Source organism: Lutra lutra, chromosome 2, assembly GCF_902655055.1.
Source record: "Lutra lutra chromosome 2, mLutLut1.2, whole genome shotgun sequence".
Classification (NCBI taxonomy): domain Eukaryota; kingdom Metazoa; phylum Chordata; class Mammalia; order Carnivora; family Mustelidae; genus Lutra; species Lutra lutra.
In genome coordinates this window covers 199,701,348-199,722,550 of record NC_062279.1, presented here as the reverse complement: position 1 = coordinate 199,722,550, position 21,203 = coordinate 199,701,348, and the positions used below count along the sequence as shown (strand labels likewise).

The window sequence follows — 21,203 nt, the reverse complement described above, 5'->3', positions numbered from 1 at the left end:
GCCTTCCGCTGCTTTCCCTGCTTGTGCTCACTCTCACGCTCAATCTCTCTCTCCATCTCTCACACATAAATAAATAAAATCTTTAAAAAAGAAAAAAAGCTAGAACATAAAGAGAAAAGCTAACTAGGACAAGAATGGGGTGACCATTCCAGGAAGACAGGCTACATGTGCAAAGGCCCTGAGGCAGAAAGGGTTTGGGCACCAAGGAACTGAAAAATCAGTGTGGCTGAACTAAAGTGAGCAAGATGAGAAGGGTACATGGCAGGACCGGTGAGACACTGTGGGCCATGATGTCCAATAAGATTTTATTCTAAGGACAACAGGCAATTTTCAGCAGAGGAAGGGCATAACCCAATTTACATTTTATGATGATCACTCGTGCCTTTGGGTGGAAAAAGACTTGAAGAGTGGAGCTTGTGGCAATTGTCTGAGCAAGAGATTCCCTGGACCAGAATGTGGCAGCAAAACTAAAGAGCAGTGGACAGTTTCAGATATATTTTAAGTAGAACTAATAAAAGTCCCTGAAGGATTGTATATGAGGGTGAAATAAGGAATCAGAGATGACTCTCATCAAGTTACTCTATTTATACACAGGGTTTTTCCAGAAGTTACAAGCATCACCTGATGTGATGTCAGGCTCGTGCAGGAATCTGATCTATGGGACACGGTATGCCTGTATGCACATGAGGAACTCAAACACTCTAGAACCAAGAATAGCAAACTCTGTGGAGCTGTTCTTGAGAGAAAATTATGGTATCAAATGGTATCCTAGGGAGATATTTCAGTGAGTTTTCCCTTAAGAATTTTATTGTCAGGTTGGTGCCAGAGCCCTGTAGCTTCCCCAAAAACCTAGAGTTAAATGCCTTTCTATACAATTCTATACAATGTGCAACAATTCTCACTTTCACATAGAAGTGCTCCAGGCAAACCAGCGACCAATCCATCTGGTCTCCATGATAAGCAATAAAGAAAATATAAATTTCTAAGAGGACCTTCATATCAAATTGGATGACCCATCGGGGCCACCTGAGTGTATCCGTTGGCTAAGCATCCAACTCTTAATTTTGGTTCAGGTCATGATCTCAGGGTCGTGAGACTGAGCCCAGGAACTAGACTCTGTGCTGGGCATGGAGACTGCTTGAGATTCTCTCTCTCCCTCCCTCTTTGCCCCTCCCTGGAAGTGCTCTAAATAAATAAATAAATAAATAAATAAGATCACCAATGCTCTTTTTAAAAAAATTGGATAATCCATGTCAAATATGTCGAGGCATAAGATAGCATAACGTACTGACTAGCAAGAAAATAACTAACTGAAAAATGCACATTTACAAATAATTTTCTTATGATCACTGAACAATTGGTCCTTAACAACAGTCTCTCCATATGACCCCTTCAGAAACAGAGTATACAACACAACGCAGTACGCCCCGGGAAGGAGACCTCAGAGGGTAAAGAGAACGGGCGGCCTTGTTTACCCGACATGCTACGCACGAACAGGCCCCCACGGTCGGTGCACATTTAGTCCCAGCACCTTTCTGATCTGCTTGTACATAATTATCTCAAAAGCCCTTGACCCATGTGTATAGGTGAGCATCTCTCACCTTTTCACTATTTATAGTAACAATGCACTCTCGTTCAAACCCTGCAGAATGAGAGATGACTTAGAGACAAAGGGAGGGAGAGAGCAAGAGATCTCACTCTCAGACACACACACACACACACACTCCCCAGGGAGAGACCTCTGGTTCTGGCACAACTTCGCTGAAACGGATAGCAAACAGAAATAAACAGTAGTAATTTATTTGGAAAAGGGTGTAATCTTTTGTTCCTGCAGACTATTAACTATGACCTTTTTAATCTGCATCTCAAGGACTTTGCTTGAAACGGATGGCATGATTTCAGTCAGTATAGGAAGGATTCCTTTCAGGCAGGCTTTTCCCCAACAGTCTAATGAAGAGTGCAGAATTCCTATCTCCTGCCCTTTGGTCCTTCCTGTCTCACATTTGTTCTAATATCTTGCAGTGTGAATTTTGTGGTCTGTCTCCGTGCTTTCCTCCCACTGTGGCTCTCTAATCCGGTGGTCCATCTGCACGGTTCCTCTCAGGACAGGACTTCACTAGCTCCTAAGCCACCTGCTCGGTGTCCGTAGTGAGAGTATTCGAGATTCACAGATTCACATCCCTACGCTTCACACCCTCTTTAATTGAACTCTTGTAAATTCACGGTTCAACACTCCTGAGCTGTTGGTTCTAATCCGTGCTCTCATCACCTGCGGTGACTGAGCGGGACCCTTATCTGTGCCACCCAGAGCGCATTTTATTGCGGGCTCCATATTTCTGTGAGTGCAGCAAAAAGATGAAGCATGTACAGAGCTCTGCCAGCATGAAAAGCTGTCACTATGGAGCTCCTATTGGGGAATCTTCCAAAACTGGCATGTGTTTTTATTGCTTCTCCCTTCTTCACGTACTCGTTCTCACTTCAGCCACAAAGCTCCCCGGATGGCCAAATAATCTCCACATCCAAAGAAGCAAAAGCAACAAATGCATATCCCTGAATACACAACGCACCCTCTCAAACGAAGCCTTGGGTGTCTGTCCTCTGAGCTCTTGTTACCCTGTTCTTAATAACACTCCTATCCAATGTCTGATACTTAATGTTCAACATTTCAAGAACTGTATCGCTCTACGTTCTTCTCTGATTCACAGGATGCTTGTCTGCTCTTCTCTTTTCAAATCATCAACCTGGCCCAAAGCCTGGTTAGATGCCATCTATAACCCTATCAATATCCCATGTATATATAGCTCTCATCTTGACCCACTGTCTTAAAAGAACCTATTTCGAAGCCAAAGCAATCCAAAAATTTCTTTGAGTCTTCCAGTACTATTGATTACTAGTTAAATACCATGTATAACACTCAGCCCTATTTCACGACTCAAAATGTAAAAACCACAGACATGCCTAAACTTTTTCAGATCTTTTCAGAATCCTACCAGATCTCCTAGAACAACCTGCTAGGACGAGAAAAGAGTCCCACAGACATTACCCTTCAAGAGGAGACCACCTCAGTATGACTACGCCCCTCCCCATTCATCACAAGATCCCAAAAGGTGTCGTTCCCAAGAATGTGGGAGTGAGACAGAGAAGAACAGAGACGCGCAGGAAGTACTCACTGAGAGGTTTCAGGATGCTGCTGCTGGACTCATCAGCATTTTCCACATCTGACTTATCAGAGTAGTTCTCAGAGATTCTTTCTTTTTCCTTCTTCTCTTTGTGCCCTGTCTTTCTCTTGTGGCGTCTCCTTCTCCTGTAGCTCTTCGGCACATGGACCCCAATGTAGATGGTATGGTGGCCTGAGAAGGTACACAGATCACCAGTCATTTCAAAGCACATTCTCTGCTGCACAGAAATTTCACAAGCTCCTCTGGTCAGAAGGAAATGTCTATGAATTCATTACCATTTTATATTTGACAAATAAACTCAAAAAAAAAAATCTCTTCCCAATTTTCAGGTCGCTAGAGTATAATTCAATCTGTTGGCAGGCACCGGGATTCTGCGAGGGTGTACTCCAGTTCTATTCAGATAGACTCCTTTTAAAAGTGTAGGGAAACCAAAAAGTACCAAGCCAGAAATCAGGAATCCTTGATTCTGGTCATACCTGGGTCATCAATAAGCTATTTGACCTTGAGCATGTCCCTTAACCATTCTGGGCCTCAATCTCATTATTTGTGTAACAAGAGGCTTACCTCGGGTGATCCCAGGAGACCTATCCAGTTATAACCTTCCTGAGTCTGTGATACACTGAACAGGGTGCTGAGAAAGGAGGTCTGGGAGCAGCAAAAAATAAAGATCTAACTCAAAGTTCAAGAAGTCATTCTGCTGGGCATAAGGTTTTACGTTAAAACTTTTTTTTTCCTTTTTTTTTTTTTTTTTACCAAATCAGCAGAATAGAGACTTAGAACTGGGACAAATTGAGAAAAAATAAGACATACTTGGAGAGAAGATTTTAGAAATACTCAAATGTTCACACTAGGAAACAGCTAAAATGAATGTCAGTTACAGTGCCATTCTCATTTTTCTTTTTTCGTTTCCAAAAGTTTCTAAAAACTGGTTGTTGCAATGATAAAAATAAACCCAGCCCAGCAAAAATTGCCTTGAAGAGAAGGGCATGAGGAAAAAAGATTGTGAAATGCTTTTAGTTCTCTAGATGGAAGAAGCTGCAAAACTGACAAGTGATATTATTTTTACAAAATCTGATAAGACAGGGGGGGAAAAAAAGAACTCAAAGTTCCACATCTTTTTTTTTTTTAATTGGGAAACTTTTACTTTCACTTTATATACAGCAAAACTTCTGAATGTGGGAACCACCATCTCAGAAGTAATGTGAAAACTTTCTTTTCTTTTTTGAATCGCAAATTAGATGAGATTATCTCACCTTTGCCACTTCCTATTCTATTCTAGAAGTACTCCTTGATGACCACTTTACAATGCCATAGAGAATACCACACACCTAACGTGCAAAACGTATACACGCAGTATGTCTAATATAAAGTGCTGTGAGTTACTTTTCACAGGAACTCATCAGGCATATCTAAATACAGTATAATTCACAGGGGTGTTCCCTTGAATTGGAAGGATTAAAACAGTTATATGCTCCTTTAGGCGAGAGCTTCCAACTAAGGAATGCAGATCCCTAAGTGAATGGGTTAGCATTCCAAAAAAAAGTCTGGTATTTGGAATGAAGTTGGAGGCATCTATATAAAGTATGAAACTCCCCCCAACACACAGACACACACACACACCAACTCAACTATTACAAAGCACAGTGAAATTCTCCTCCCAGAATGAGTGCCAATGAGAAATTTATCATGTCTAACCATTTGCAAGCAAATTGTTCTCATGGGAAAGCTATATTATACTAGGAAGTAGGAAATGTCTCAGAAACAATGTGAATTAAGAAACAGTGTCAATTGTTTCCTGTTCTCCGGTTACGGAGGGAGACCTGCCGCTTTGTCTCAAGTCACACAATGTATGTAAACAAAGCCAACCAATTTCTTTAGTAAATCAAACACTGAGAGCTTGGTTGCTTTCATTCAGGAATTAGGAAAACATCATGAAAAGAATTAAGAAGCTAGAAAATTTAAAAACCTGTCACGTTAAATATTTTCTACATCTTATTAAATAATGGCAACTAAGCAAAAAAAAAAAAAGGCAATGATGCTACATTAGTCATACTGATATTACACAGAAAGACTTTTTTAATTTATTTATCCACAGTGTCTTTGATAAGTCATTTGAAAGATCATTTCTATGGGCTGATAGCATTTTAAGGTAAGATTTCTGACTATAAAATGTTGCTGTCAACCTAACCAGAGAGAATGATTCAGAGAGTGAGCTTTCAAAGCCCACGGAGAGGAATATTCCCAACCTGGGACCTCACTGGAGTGACAACACCACAAAAATGGTGCCATTTTATTCACACCATGATCACATGCCCTCCCACAACCACCCCCCCTGCCCACCACCTTGTGAATAAGATGCAGCTTATCCCCATCTCCCCTAGCTGCTGCCTCAGGGCCCCCCCCAACACGCACACACACCCTTCAGTCACTTTAACACACATTTGCACACAGGTGGGGAAGCTCTCAGATATGATGATGTTCTCTGGAGCCCAGATACCAAGCAGAACTGTGGTTCCTTGCAAGACACCCCAAGTTTCAGACATTTTTATCGTCTTTATTGAGGTGTAATTTACATGCATAAAATGCACTCATTTTAAGCTACAATTCAATGATTTTTAGTATATTTACGGAGTTCTACAACCATCACCTTAATTTTAGAATATTTCCACCAGTCCAAAAAGATCCGTCATGCACATGGGCAGTTGTGCACTTTCTGTTCCCACTCCCATCCCATACAAGCACTCTTAATACTATCAGTGATGGCCGCTGGGAAGCTACAATTCTGTGGTGCCCACATAGCTGTGAGCTTTTCTGTGGGCATCCTTACAGCACAGCAGAAGAGAATATTCCCCAAGTAAAGAAGATATTGCTTTCCAAGAGCTGCCAGAAGAAATCATGACACTGGGCAAAACTCAAAGCATCCTCCTTTTCCTCTCACACGTTATTGGTAACTAAATTTTCCTTTTCTGTCTTGGATTCGGGGAGAAGAGAAAGAGCATCATCCTGCGGTTAAATAAACCTTTAGGAACTCAGGGACAGTGCCTGTGTTTCCTAAATTACTTCTCAGTCACTGTCCACTTCAGCTTCTGCGCCCGTGAGAGGACAGCAAGACACCCTTGCTCTGAAGTCAAGGGAAGGCACGCTTTCTCAAGGTGGTGACCACATATTTCATAAGCCGTACATGCCGAGTAACAAAAATACCAAAAGTAAAATGAGCTCGAATGGAAGACTCTTGCTGCACCCACAGAGCACCTGTCTTCAGCAAGCAGAATTACCGATGAAAATACACTACTGTTGATAAGACTCTCATAGGTGGATTCCAATATTTATTCTCAATCAAATATCTCAACCTGTCTCAGAAATATGTCGTGAAGACTGATGGCTATTTTTAAAATTGCAACTCATAAAAATGACAGCAAGCATTTAGGAAATCTACAAAGGTTGAGGGTGTAGTATTATTTTACATGTAAAGTAAAAGATGAGAAACTTGACAGACAAGCTTTCCAATTCAGCAAGAGTCTACAAAACCATAGACGCTGAAAGACTCGGGGACAGATACTTGCTTAACTTGTAAGAGAGTTTTAGACTTAAAAAATAAGTGTGTGTGTGTGTGTGTGTGTGTGTGTGTGTGTGTGTATAAAATAAAACCTCTCTGCTAGAAATGTCACCAAAAACCACTTCCAAAATTTCACAGAAAACTTCTTCCTAGGAGAAGCAATAATTTTTTTTTAAATAGCTATAATTCATAAGAAAAGGTACTTGTTTCAACTATGCTCAAGGAGAAAAAAAAATTAAGGTGATTGCTTTAAATATTATTAAAATAAAGTTTGCATTTTTGCTACTAAAATTGTATAAAGTAAAACTACTGGAATCTACATTTGATGGTGTTCATTTAGGTGTGAGTCAAAGGGCATTCAGGCCTTGATTTGGAAGTGGCCTCAGTATCATGTGTTCAAATAAATACCCTGCATGCCTTTCTCTGACAGATGGTATAAATTCCCAACAAACTCCAAATGTCTTGGGAATATCTCATAATCCATCCCACAGCCAGTACTACTGGGAAGAAAACATGGCTTTCCTAGTTATCTCTGGATGTCAGAAATTATCACTAGGTGATGCTTGCATTTCCCATCCTTCTTGCTATCCTCACCTGATCCACCTCAGCTGAAAGCAGAAGTACTGCAATGCTATCATGTCCAATTCTTCCAATTCCTGAGATATTTCTAAATTCATGTCATTGATAGTTGCTATCATGTTTTCAGGCCAACAGAGAACTCTTACACTTAGTAACTCTGTAGTCATTCGAGTTAAAGAGGCTTTCACAGACACCACCAAAGATGACTTAGAATTTTGTAGAATTAAACCCCATCAAACCAGAAGAGGGTTTTGCTCCGGCCAAACTCAAAATTCTATAAAGGACTGGGTACTTAAACACCATATGCCTCTATATGCAAGACAGATCTATTAGCTCCTTTAGGAAACATATTACTGTGTTTACTGTACATACAGATGATAGTAACAATTTGTTGGATACTTAAATGTGCCAGGTTCTGCCTAGGTCTCATATCTATTACCTCATGCAATCATCACAACCAGACAAATTAAATACTTCTATCTTAATTGTACAGGTAAGGAAACCAAGGTTCAGGGAACTCATGGATACTGTCACCAACTAACTCATTAAATCCCAGAGAAGAAATAGCTCTCATGTGTCAACATCAAGGTGAGTATTTCATCACTGCATTAGTGGTGGTTTGTTAGTTTGGCTTTTTCTTGGTGGGGCAGGTGGGGGGTGGTTATACTATACAGTACACAGTATTTATACTCTCAGTCTTACAACTGATCACCCTTGCTTCCTTGTGCTGCCTGCTAGAAATACAAGACACAAATCTCAGGCCAACCAGTGGCAGGTAGGCAAAGTTTCATGACATGCATTTATACACCTCACTCTTCCAGCTTTTCAACTATTATTTTCTCTTCACACTAAACCGTTTTTGGAATAAGGCAGTATACAAATATTTTTTAAAAGCTGAGATGCCCGGGGAGCCTGGGTGGCTCAGTGGGTTAAAGCTTCTGCCTTCGGCTCAGGTTATGATCCCAGAGTCATGGGATCAAGCCCCGCATTGGGCTCTCTGCTAAGCAGGGAGCCTGCTTCCTCCTCTCTCTCTGCCCGCCTCTCTGTCTGCTTGTGATCTCTGTCTGTCAAATAAATAAAATCTTTAAAAAAAAAAATAAAAGCTGAGATGTCCAAAATGCTTGAGGAGAACACAGGCAGCAACCTCTTCGACCTCAGCCACAGCAACTTCTTCCTAGATACATACCAAAAGCCAGGAAAGCAAAGGCAAAAATGAACTATTGGGACTTAACCAAGATAGAAAGCGTTTGCACAGCAAAGGAAACAATCAACAAAACTAAAGGACAAGAGACAGAATGGGAGAAGATATCTGCAAATGAAATATCAGATAAAGAGCTAATATCCAAAATCTATAAGGAACTTATCAAACTTAATACCCAAAGAACAAAGAATCCAATTAAGAAACGGGCAGAAGACATGAACAGACATTTCGGCAAAGAAGACATCCAAATGGCCAACAGATACATGAAAAAGTGCTCAACATCACTCAGCATCAGGAAAATACAATCAAAACCACAATGAGGTACCACCTCACACCAGTTAGAATGGCTAAAATTAATAACTCAGGAAATGACAGATGTTGGTGAGGATACAGAGAAAGAGGAACCCTCCTATGCTGTTGGTAGGAATGCAAGCTGGTGCAGCCACTCTGGAAAACAGTATGGAGGTTCCTCAAAAAGTTGAAAATAGAGCTACCCTATGACCCAGCAATTACACTACAGGGTATTTACTCCAAAAATACAAATGTAGTGATCCAAAGGGGCACCTGCCTCCCAATGTTTATAGCAGTAATGTCTATAATAGCTAAACTATAGAAACTATGGAAAGAGCCTGGATGTACATTGGCAGATGAATAGATAAAGAAAATGTGAACTTTATATAGATACACAGACAATGGAGTATTATGCAGCCATCAAAAATGAAATCTTGCCCTTTGCAATGAGGTGGATGGAATTAGAGGTATTATGCTAAGTGAAATAAGTCAATCAGAGAAAGACAATTATCATATGATGTCGCTGATATGCAGAATTTGAGAAACAAGGCAGAGGATCATGGGGGAAGAGAGGAATAAAATGAAACAAGACAAAACCAGAGAGGGAGACAAACTTAATTTCTTAATTTCAGGAAACAAAACTGAGGGTTTCTGGAGGGTAAGGGGGTGGGAGGAATGGAGAGACTGGGTTATGGACACTGGGAAAGGTATGTGCTATGAATTGTGTATGACTGATGAATCACAGCCCTGTATCCCTGAAACAAATAATACATTGTATGTCAATTAAAAAAAAAAAAGATACTCTGTAAGTGTAAAATAAACACTGGATTTTAAAGATCAAAAAAAAAAAAAAAAGCTGAGATGTCAGTACTGAGGGAAGGGGTTGGGGAGGTTGGGGATGGCTGAGTGTGGCTATGAGGGAGGGCGGATTTCTAGGCAAAGATTTAGACCTGTAGGTTTAGATCTGTCTAAAGGATCACCAGAGGACAGGTAACATCTTTGCCATCCCCATCCTCTTACACATATCTCTTACTAAGCACTGAGGGATGTTCCAAATTTAATTTTATCCACATTGTTGCTCCTCCTATAATCAACTGAATTTCTGTTTTCTCCAGTTCAAAGATTCCACAATGCTTGGCACTTTATATCATCCTTCTAGAACTAATCAGCACTATTCCCAAAATATAAGTCAAATACTGCCTTCCCTGACTTAGCTAAAGAAAGCTGATCTTATGCCAAGATGCCTAAAACATGCTGTATCTATTGCCAAGAGGGATGTAAGGGAGGGAAGCAAAACTAAGAGATATTTATTATTTCTATTTTAATTATGAAAAGAAAAATATAGAAGAGGAGGCAGAGCCGCTGGATGAGTGACACATTATAAAAAGATGCTATAGACTTTACTTCTTAAACCAATACAAATGTCAAAGATTTTTTAGAAGTATAGGAACAAGCACCTTAAACAGAATCATAGTATCACATCCAGAATCATAGTATCATGTCCTTAAACAGAATCATAGTATCACGTCCAGATGCCACAGAGGCTGTGGGTTTGACACTTTGCTGGAAGGGAGGTGGGACGACGTGGGGGAGCGTGGGGGGTGGAAGGGTGGGATGGGCTAAATAAATGATGGCCATTACGGAGGGCACTTGTTAGGATGAGCACTGGGTGTTATATGTAAGTGATGGCTCACCAAAGTCTACTCCTAAAACCAATACTACACTATATGTTAACTAACTTGAATTTAAATAAAATCCTGGAAGAATAAAATAAAGTTGTTATACGTTCTTTAAAAAAAAAAATAAGAAATAGATCAGTACATATAATCTGAAATACTTTAATAAATGAAATACAAATAATTTGTCAACTTATTTACTCACAAACACAGAACAGTGTCCATAAGCAGCTCTAATAAGATATAATCAAGGTAACATGTCTATAATTTACTGGGGCATAAATAACAGCTCATGAAAAGAAAACCCCCTTCCAAGGGCATGGAGTAATTTTGCAATTAACAGGGGTAAAGTCAGACCTTGATGAAATGTCTACAGGAGGGTCTGCATTTCAAACATATACCACTACACGAGACAAGGGCTGATTTCTCTTTTTGTCTTTTGGATAGGGGTCACTTTTCACATTTAAAAAAAAAAAAACTAATGCATATGTTTGTTAATACAAAATCACGTATTACTCATGCAATTTTTTATAAATAATTTTGAATGCTGATGACTAATCTCTTTTAATATTAATGCTACCAATTACACTTAAGATTAGGCATGCAAGGAAATAAACAGCCCAAGTGATGAAAAACAGGGAAATACTTTTCTTCCCACTGAACTGCATGGGAATTTTGTCCACTGAAAGCCTCAAAGAAATCCTTAAGGCAACCTGAGATTCTCCAAGCAAGACTGATAAGAAATCTCAGCTTGTTATCTGCTGCTTACTAAGTAGAGTACTTTTAATATTTAATATTTGATGATGATGATGATGATAACAATCACTAGGCAGGAGCAAACAGCTACAGGAAAAACGTCTTGAGAGGGAGTCAAGCTTATGGTTACTCAGCTAACCTCCTGTCCTTGAAGTCAGTAAACTTGTCCACCTGTCTTTTAAGTGCTCATTTCTAGCAAAGTTCTAATAGTCCTTAGGTACCAGGATGACTCGAAGACCACACACTGAGGTTAAGATTCCATTACAGTTACCATTACTCGTAGCTAGTAAGAGACAAAAAGTGACTAGCATGATAAAAAGTTCGAATTAATGAATATTCATAAAGAAACATAACTTTCATATTTTCAGTGGTCATCAATTATTTGAAAATATCTAGGCTAAAACAACCACTTAAAGGTAGTACAGAAATCTAATGAATGAACAGCACTAAAAGTCATCTTATTTTTCATAAGGTACAGTTCTGAAGTGTTCCACAATCTCTCAAAAGTTGACTCTCCAAAGTAATTTTAATGTCACCCTAGTAAAAGCCCTTTTCTATTCACCTGTAAGACATAAAATATAATCTATATGCATATCTATATCTCTATATTTATATCTACTAGATACAGGTACATATAGAGAGATATCTTTATAGTCTTCATACATGGGGAGATGCATAGAGAGAGAGAGATCATGTTTATGGACAGTCCAAATCAAACCAAAAAATAAAGCGTCTCCCACCATGTATGGTACAAAAAGGTGCCACACAATGTTGATTCTCCTTCTCCCTTCCCTTTCTGGGAGGCAGAAATAAAGAGCACGAATGTTCCTTACTCCCACCACACTTGAGCCCTGATACCAACTTGTGAAGCCCCTCTGCTCTCTAGGGAAGGCACTCATGAGGACAGAAGAGCCAACTTGAGACCAAATCTAACTTGCCCTCAGTGGGCTGCTTTAGTCATTATACAAGGTTTAAATGTTCAACAGAGACAACACCCTCCGTAACCTCAATCTTCCCTCACCCTGCCCAGAAACATGTGCCTGACAATCTCCACCTGCTCTGGGCAGAGTGTCACCCAGAGCCCTCACACAGTGAGTGCCAACGCCGAGGACCTATTGCCCTTTGGTCTGACTGAGCAGGGTAGACTGCAACCCAAAGACTTGGGAAGGCCAGCGCCAAGCAGGGCAGTGCTAAGAGTGAGGAAGAACCACCCAACAGGAAGAGATGACCCCTCCACTCATCCTGACACCCCAGAACCCAAAAAGACCTGGTGAATTTTTAGTGTGCACTACACATGCTGTCAGACAAAAATCCACCTGTGATCCAAACCCTGAGAACTGGCAGTTTCCATTCTTTCTCTCGCAGTCACCATTTGCACAACTGAATGGGAAGCAGGTTGGAAGAGAGAAAACAATGGCTAATCCAATGGTCATTGATAACTGGATTTACGATTACAGCCAGAGAGGCAGCTGAGAGAGACACATAAATATACACATTCACACTCTCATCCTACCCACATTGTCCATCTCCAGCTCTATTATGGCTTCTCTTTTAGCACCAACCTACGCCTCGGCTGGGCAATAGGAAGAACAGTCTTTAGTTGGTATAGACAGATAATCCACCGTAGAGTTAATGCACTCATGGCTAATCAGGTATCAAATATTGAATATTCATTCACATAATTCCCTCCTCTCACAACGTAAATGAGATATGGATAATGCCATAGAGCTAAAACAATGACCAAGAACTAGGGAAAGTGCTCTGAGAGACTTAAATTAGCCTAAGTAAATCCAATCCCAGAATCTCCATAGCTATGGTTTTCTACATGCCCAGCAAAGAGGACAACATTCACTGACACGGCAGCACATAATCATACTTCCAGAGTTGAAATGACCTTAAACATTACATGGTTCAACCTCTTCATGTACCAGCGAGCCAACCAAAGCCAAATAGCCAGTTAATAATACAGACACAGGGATTCTTGGTGTTTCTGGATATGTAAAGTTTCCTTTACCGCTTTCCCACTACCACTCACCACCACCATCCCTCCCATCTTCCACTGTGTGCAAAACACAGAAAAAAAAAAAAAAATAGTCCTTTCAAGTTAGTAATTACCTAGAAGGAAGAAAGGCCTCAGGAATTCTCTGAAAATGTTTCTCTCTTACAATCACAGAATGACAAGTTTAAACATTTATTTATTTGAGAGAGAGAGCGCGCGCACACGTGCGCATGTCGGGGAAGGGGCGGAGGGAAAGAATTTCCAGCAGACTCCCTGCTGAGTACAGACCTCCCCCCAACTGGGGGTTGGGGGGAGGGACTTAATCTTATGACCTTGACATCGTGACCTGAGCCCAAAACAAGGGTCAGACACTCAACTGACTGCACCACCCAGGCACCCCTAGAATGACAAGTTCAAATCAACAACCCTTAGCTCCATAAATGGCCCCAAATAGGAAGATATCTGGCTATGACATCTGTCCTCTACTGATCACCACTGATCACTTGAAGAAAGAGTAAACAAACTTTTAGTCTTTCCCCCTATGTGCTCCATTTCACTTAAACAATTAAAATACTTAGAATGGTTACAGAATTTTTAGAGCTAAAAAGGATCTTAGAGGAAATACAGCTCAAAACTCTCACCTTACAGATGAACAGAGGAGCCCAGAGAGGTTAAAGTGATTTGCTTGTGGTGAGGCTTGTGGCTATTCCACTGACCGGAATAACAAGGAAAAGGACCCAGACGTTCTCAAGGCAGTGCTCATCCCAATAATGGAGAGCTTATGAACAGGTGAGGCCAGCCAGGCTGTTTCCTTTTTCCTCTTGCCTTTTCATAAGCTCTTCCAACACCTTTCATTCTCCTCCTCTCAGTTCTTCCCACTTTCTGTTCTTCTAGGTCCTTCTTCCGGTTCTCATCCATCTCTCTTTCCAAGTTCCTTCTGGCTGCAGAGGGAACAGACCTCGAGCCTCCACAAAATGGCGCATAAATTTCCCAAACGTCTCATAGCAGAAACCCAGAACCAATCACTCCCATGCACCCTTCTGTCCATCAGCAGCTCCTGGCAATTTAACCCATTTGCCTCTTCTTCTTTTGTCCCCAGTCTAGTCTAACCCAAAATCATTTCTCAGTCGAATCCTAGCAACAGTCTCCCCAGTTTTATCTTTGTCCTCCTGGAATGCCTTCTCCATGTATCAGCCAAAGGGATCTTCTTTAAAAATGCAAATTTTGTCTAGTGGCTTTCCACCTTAAAGCCCTTCGGCAATGGCTCCCCAGTGCACACGCAATACAATCCTAAATCTTTAGCACAGCATGAAGGGCCATGAATTAACTGGGTCCTGTCCACCTCAGGCCACTTCCGCCCTATTCACATGGGCCAGCCATACCATTCTCATTTCCACTTCTCAAATAGGCCTACCTCCTTCCTCACCTTTGGGTCTTTACCCATGCCTGCCTGTGATTCTCCCATTATCCTTTCATCCTTTAAGGTTCAACTTAATGTCACTCTTTTGGAAATATATACCTCTCACATACACTCACCCATGTTCATGATACACTCCCTAAATTATCATATCAACCAACCTCGTCCTCAGATAATGACTGGCTTATGTGACTGAACATTAACTGTGGCCCTAATCAGAATATGTTATCATGTTCAAGGATACATATAAGCCTGGAAAAGCAACATGTTAGAGTTCATATCTACAATTATACGTAACATTTTGATAAACTTAAAGCAAAAACAGAAAAAAAAGCACTACGCATCAGTTAAAGTTAGTAAGGAAGAGTTAACATAGATACTAATCGACTAATTTGTTGACTACCAGGTATCAGTATTATCTTTAGTCTGAAACCATTCTGGAATCACAGCAACCACTGGCAAGAAAGCAGCAACCACTGGTAATAAATTAAAGGCAGGGAATATATCCAAGGGAGATCGTATCTTAAATTTATAGGGTTCATCCTGGGGATTTCAAATTAATTTACTTATACTCTTAACAAAACTAGGAGATAGGGAGGCACAAATACTATTTCTTTGTAGAACAAATTGACATTCATAAATTAAGTAATCTGTCAATGGCTTATTGTCAATAGTGAAGTATTTTTTCAGGTACTGTCCAAGAACCCTCAGAGCCATCTCTGGCAGCTAGATAAGAAGATAGATTACTAACTGCACTTTGCATAAAGGAAATGTAGCCACATAAGCATGAGTGGCCTCATATCACCCACAAAGGCAGGCACCAGGAAGGGCACAGCCAGAGATAGACATGGGTTTTAAGACTCCCGGTTCTCCACTACGTTCTCTAACCCACGGCACAGACTGAATGAAAGTACCTAAACAATCAGATACTGATCTAATTTGTCGAATACATGTATCCATCGGATTCAATTATGAGCTTTCAGTCTACGTCTAAGACACTTTCTCTATTTTTCAGTAGGGATAGAATTACTTGTTGAAAACTGAACAATCCGCTGGAGGGGGGTTGGTGATTTAACTGAACTACAAATGTGCAGTTCTGTCCCTCTAACGCTGATCTGTTGGCCAATATCACTAAAATTCAAAACCTACTTTTTTTTTTCTAGAAGTGCTGGCCTGCCAAAAGTTATTGAGCATTCCACCATGAAAAGCTTCCATGAAATAATGTCTCAAGAGGCTTAAGTAGGGTTTATTCTCTTTTCAAAGTCAGCAGAGTATAAAGAAAGGTGAACACATTGGATACAGCACTGCCTTCTCATTCTAACTCCACGGAAAGGTAAAAACAATGCACGGGATTTGAAAGCTTTTGCAGCTATTCAGAGAAGGGAGTTATTTAAGTCACCCATACTGCTGATTCAATGCACGTCACTCACCAACCCCCCTACCTTCACCTCATCCCACCTGGCAATCAGCAGCCTCAGGGGCACAGCACTTGGAACCTCCTGGAAGCTCCTGTCATGGCAGGTTCTCACCTCAGTCCTCTAAATGCTATCAGCCAAGAAAGTAAAATAAAATGTAAAAAATAAAATAAAATCCTACCAGCAAGCTCACCACAGCAACAAGAGAGCCTCAACTGAGCTTTATTCAGCGTTATCCTAGTTTTACTCCCTCATCAGACCCAATTTTCAATTCCCCCAATGATTCTGAATCTTCTGATGACAAAAATGGGGAAATATTTAGCTCAGGATTATTGCTATACTATTGCATAATCTCATTTAATTGGCACCTAAATTACATAATAACCAACAAAGAACAGAATTATTCTAGTTCATGCTGGGTGGAGAGGAGGAATATATACATCTCACAGAAAATACGTTTATACACGTGATAGATATAGATATATCATGACCCCTGAATCCTCTTCATTGGTGGGAAAATACCATACACTTAAATCTGTTTTCCAGAAGAAGCAAATTTACAGGCTTCATTAGACAATGGGCACACACCTGTATTTTAACCTGTACACAATTATAGTTAATATGTCTCTTCTTGGAAAAGAAGACAATTTTACAAATTAGGGCAATATGTATCAGACCAGTCTAACCATGAAAACCAGATCTCACACCCAGAGTTTAAAGGGAACCAGAATGAGACCAAAGAGAAACAAAGAGCAGGCCTTGGGAAACTTAGCTGGATCATTCTGCTTGCCTTTTCCAAGACAAGAAGCAAAAGATAAGTGTGGTTAGGAAGGCAAAGGATAGATGTTGGTACAAATGAATTAAGCAAATAAAAAACACTTGGACCAGTTAGAATTTTTGGAACGAAATTATTGAAAGTTATTGTTGAAACTGTATCATCCAGAAAGAAAAAGTATAGAAAGTGGTGCAGTAGAAAGCACCCCTGTTCCCAATGCTAGGTGCAGCAGCAACATAGATTCCAGTAATTATCGAAGACAATTCTATGGGAAAGGGCACGTTCTATTACCCCACTTTACAAAGCAAGAAACCCAAAATCCAAACTGCAATTTGCTCCCTTCACTTATGTAATGATTCCACAACAGATGAGACAAAAGTTTTAAAACTTATATTCCCAAATGGATGCTTAGCCACTCGGCTTTAACAATTGTCCTAATTTAAAAAATGAGACAATGGGGACAACGGGCTCAGTGGGTTAAGCTTCTGCCTTCAGCTTGGGTCGTGGTCTTGGGGCCCTGGGATCGAGCCCCGCATCAGGCTCTCTGCTCAGCGGGGAGCCTGCTTCTCTCTCTCTCTCTCTCTTCCTGACTCTCTGACTACTTGTAATCTCTCTCTGTCAAATAAATAAATAAAATCTTTTAAAAAATAAAATAAAAATAAAAAAATTAAAAATGAGACAATAAAAAAAATAACAAACAATATGTCCCCAAAATAAGGATCAAACAATACGTTTCAGAAATATGACCATATAAAAAGCTTCTAAAAAGAAATTCAATCTACAGACAAAATTGCTGAAAGTATATTATTTCAGAATTTCTGGATCCTTATAAAACAGAACCCAACTACCAAGTTCAATTTCTTCTGGTTTATTGTGGAAAAAGAACGTAGACCTCTAGGACAGAGGGTGTCTTCAAGAGAGCTTCAGCCCATACTGTACTGCTTGGGGAAATCCCTACAATTGGAAAACCCAGGAAGGAATGTCTGATTCCAGTTTCAAAACCCATGGAAATACCATCACTGTCCCTTGAAGTTAAAGAAATCTATAAGCCAATATTTAACTTCACTGATGCAGCAGGTATCAAATAGCTCCTGTGCTAAGCCCTGCCTGCTTGAGGGACTCTGGCGGGCTTTCAGCTGAGGCCAGGATGAGAAAGCAGCAGGGCACCGAGAAATGTCTAGATGGCCACGATCTGCTCTGGGAAACCCATGCTGCTGTTCAAATATCAACCCTTACACACCTCGTCACGTTTCTTTAAAGCTTTCCAATGGGTGGATACAGGTTTCTTTCCAGAAGCCTTTTCCTTCAGCAATATTTGTCTAAGTGTTTCCTCTGTACACACAGGGTCTGACAATCAGACTGAACAGCAGAGAAGAGGTCAGCAAAATGCAACCGGACACTTACAGCCAGTGCTCAGAATAGCCCCAGCTCCGACTCGGCCCCTCCCTTCCCATCCGATAGGTTTTCTTTCACTCCTTCTCGGCATTTACGTTTTTCACCATTGTAATTATTAAGAAATGTCCACGCGGCCCCACTTTCTCCTTAGAATGCCACCTCCCCCGATACACATAAATACGTCATCATGATATCCTCTGGTGAAAAATGGGGTTAAGTCATTGTGATCTCATGTCTGTAAAATGTTAAGATCCTGACCTCCAAAAAGGCAAACATCACCATTTCATTAGTTTAGTTTCTGTCTTCAAAAGACAGCGTAGGAGGGAAGAGAGTGACACAGACATGTTTAAGGGGCCTCTTTTACCTATCAATATAGATACACAAACAACATAAATGTCAATGATGTCTTCAAAATCAGAGAGCAGCCAGAGCAAGGACGGGACCTTTCGAGGCTATGTTGTCTCATTGGATTAAGAGCACTAATGGAACCAAATTTCTCACTGAAACTTCAAAGACTTTAGAGGATTATACAAGATAATTCTGCATATGCTTTACTGAGTTTATGTTATATATTTGTGTATTCAATTCTTCCTTTTAACAAATATTTAGTAAACATCTACTCTGTTCCAGACCCTGCTCTACCTCTTTACTTCTATTTCCCTAAAAATAATCCTCCCATAAACTCCATGGATTTTTAACAATTCTCGCTCTTAATGTCCATCAGTAGACATGGGAATTTGTAAAATTATTCTTCCATTTGGACAGATGGGAGCACACTTCCTTCTGGACTTGGTTTTCAATGAAAGAGGAAAACCACCACAATATATCGTAATAGCTTTGAGAGCACTGATCACACTTCAGAAATGGAGACACGTTTCAGCCAATATTGTCTTGCTGTATTTTTTGCTTCCTGAGTTGCTGGTTAGACTTGATGTTAAGAAAAGGCCCCTCCTCAAAAACTCAGAGCTGCCAAGGCTTGCTGGGAAGTTACCTAGCCCTACAGAGCCAAGGCCTTATCTCAAAGGATAAGGTGGAGTTTGCTCTTTTCCCCTATTGCAAAATATGAGAATATTAAGTAATCTGTTTATATCATACAGATCCAAAATCTTGGCTGGCTTTTTTAAGGATAAAACATCCATAGGATTTCCTGTTTGGAAAAAGCTACATGAGACTCTTTCTTCCGATCTCAACCTTGGTTCACCCAATAAATTTTGGCAATTTCCCCTAAGTGCATTTAAAATGAAAATTTAGTGTTATACCTCATGACCAGCATTTCTAGGTCATTCTGATAATGTCAGTTTGTCACCTACAGACCAATTCTGTAGAAGTGCCTGGTCTGGGGCTGGCATCTTTTGGTAGAGAAACAAGTATGAGTATCTGAAACTTTGAAATTTTTAAATGAATTTATCTACAGTAACCCCTTTGTGACTAAAATGTTAACTTTAAAACTATACACATATACATATACATTGATACAAGGTAACCAATGCAAGAACAGATAGAAAAGCTCTTTATTTTAAAGATTGAAATTGGCATTTTCCTGCCTTTTTTTTTAAAGAATATCTCTTTAAATCATTAACTCAAATGCACATGAAGGAAATTACGTGAAAATGAGGTTTAGGTCTTTAAATATATCCCACATAAATTCATTATTTAAACAGAAGATGACTCCTCTTCTGACTCACTCTATTCTTAGTGAGCTTTGCAGTTGATGGCTTTCTATCGAGTTTTTAGACCATGGATTAAGCATCATGTCACCCACTGAGAGTAAAGTTGAACCAGGTGAACTGAGGGCGTGGTTGGAAGTCTCAGTCTCTCTCCCCTTCACAGAACTACAGCAGTAGAAGGAACTGTGTGAGAGCATCTAGCTCTTCTCACCTTCAGGCTGAGCTGACTCTGATTATCACAAATTAAGGGACCCTAAGAAGATTTTTAAAAGCATGAACACTTCAAAGTAACTAAAGCTACTATTGGACCTTAGTCATGCTCATAATCACTTAATAGGAGAATATCTTATTTGTGCAAATTATTTCGAAAAACAAAATTTTGTTTTAAGTTTTCTTTTGCCAAGTGTGCTGCATTATGCTTCATGTTTACCCTGGAAGCAAGAGAAATTACTTGGATAAAAGGAAACATGTGATAATAGGAATGAAAGTTGTTCCAGCTCCTTGCCCTTTGGATTTCTGATCCTTAAAAGTGGAGCACTTACTTTTGCCATAAACATACCAGAAACTCAACTACTTCAGAATAAGATAATGGTTTGCTTTCCTCCAAATACACCCTTCTCTATGCAGTTAGAAACATGAGATGGACTGGCATCCTTGTGGAAAACATTTCCACTCATACTATGAATCTTTATCAGATCTCTTGACAGTTTTTATTCTCAACCACTAAGACCACAGCTAAGCCATAAACCTTCCATTTCAACTTCTTTATACTTCACCCAGAGTTACTATAAAATTGAAGGGATCCCACCCCCACCAGATGAAGCCAGGTGAGAAAAATGGGAGGGTTGACTCAGAGGGCACTAAATTAGAAATACATAGTCCCTAACTATAGTTCCAAGACTTGTACTGGAGGGGTGCCTGAGTGGCTCAGGTGGTTACATGACCGGCTCTTGATTTCAGGGCAGGTCAGGATCTCAGGGTCCTGGGATGGACCCCCACATCCAGCTCCATGCTCCGCATGGCATCTGCTTGAGATTCTCTCTCCCTCTGCCTCTCCCCCTGCTAACCCATTTGTCTTAAAAAGAAGAAGAAGAAGAAGAAGAAGAAGAAGAAGAAGAAGAAGACGACGACGACGACGACGACGACTTGTTCTGTAGAGGAGCCTGCACTGTTGGATATTCTCCACCAAATAATAACGCCAAAAGCAACCATCTTATAGGGTCTCAAAATGCAGTAACAGGCAACTAGCTAAACATGCTTCGAAAGAAGTAATCAGCCCGGTCTTCCAATCAACATG

The 21,203-nt window shown here is 40.3% G+C and overlaps 1 protein-coding gene across 4 annotated transcripts in view; it reads right to left on the bottom strand.

Moving 5' to 3' along the window:
• SLC4A4 (solute carrier family 4 member 4) overlaps positions 1-21,203 on the bottom strand; it is a 355,406-nt gene that overhangs the window by 283,863 nt on the left and 50,340 nt on the right. For all 4 annotated transcript variants that reach the window (XM_047719486.1, XM_047719487.1, XM_047719484.1 and 1 more), the window contains exon 3: positions 3,171-3,350. In XM_047719486.1, the coding sequence (XP_047575442.1) occupies positions 3,171-3,350 (180 nt within the window). The remainder of the gene's footprint in view (positions 1-3,170; positions 3,351-21,203) is intronic.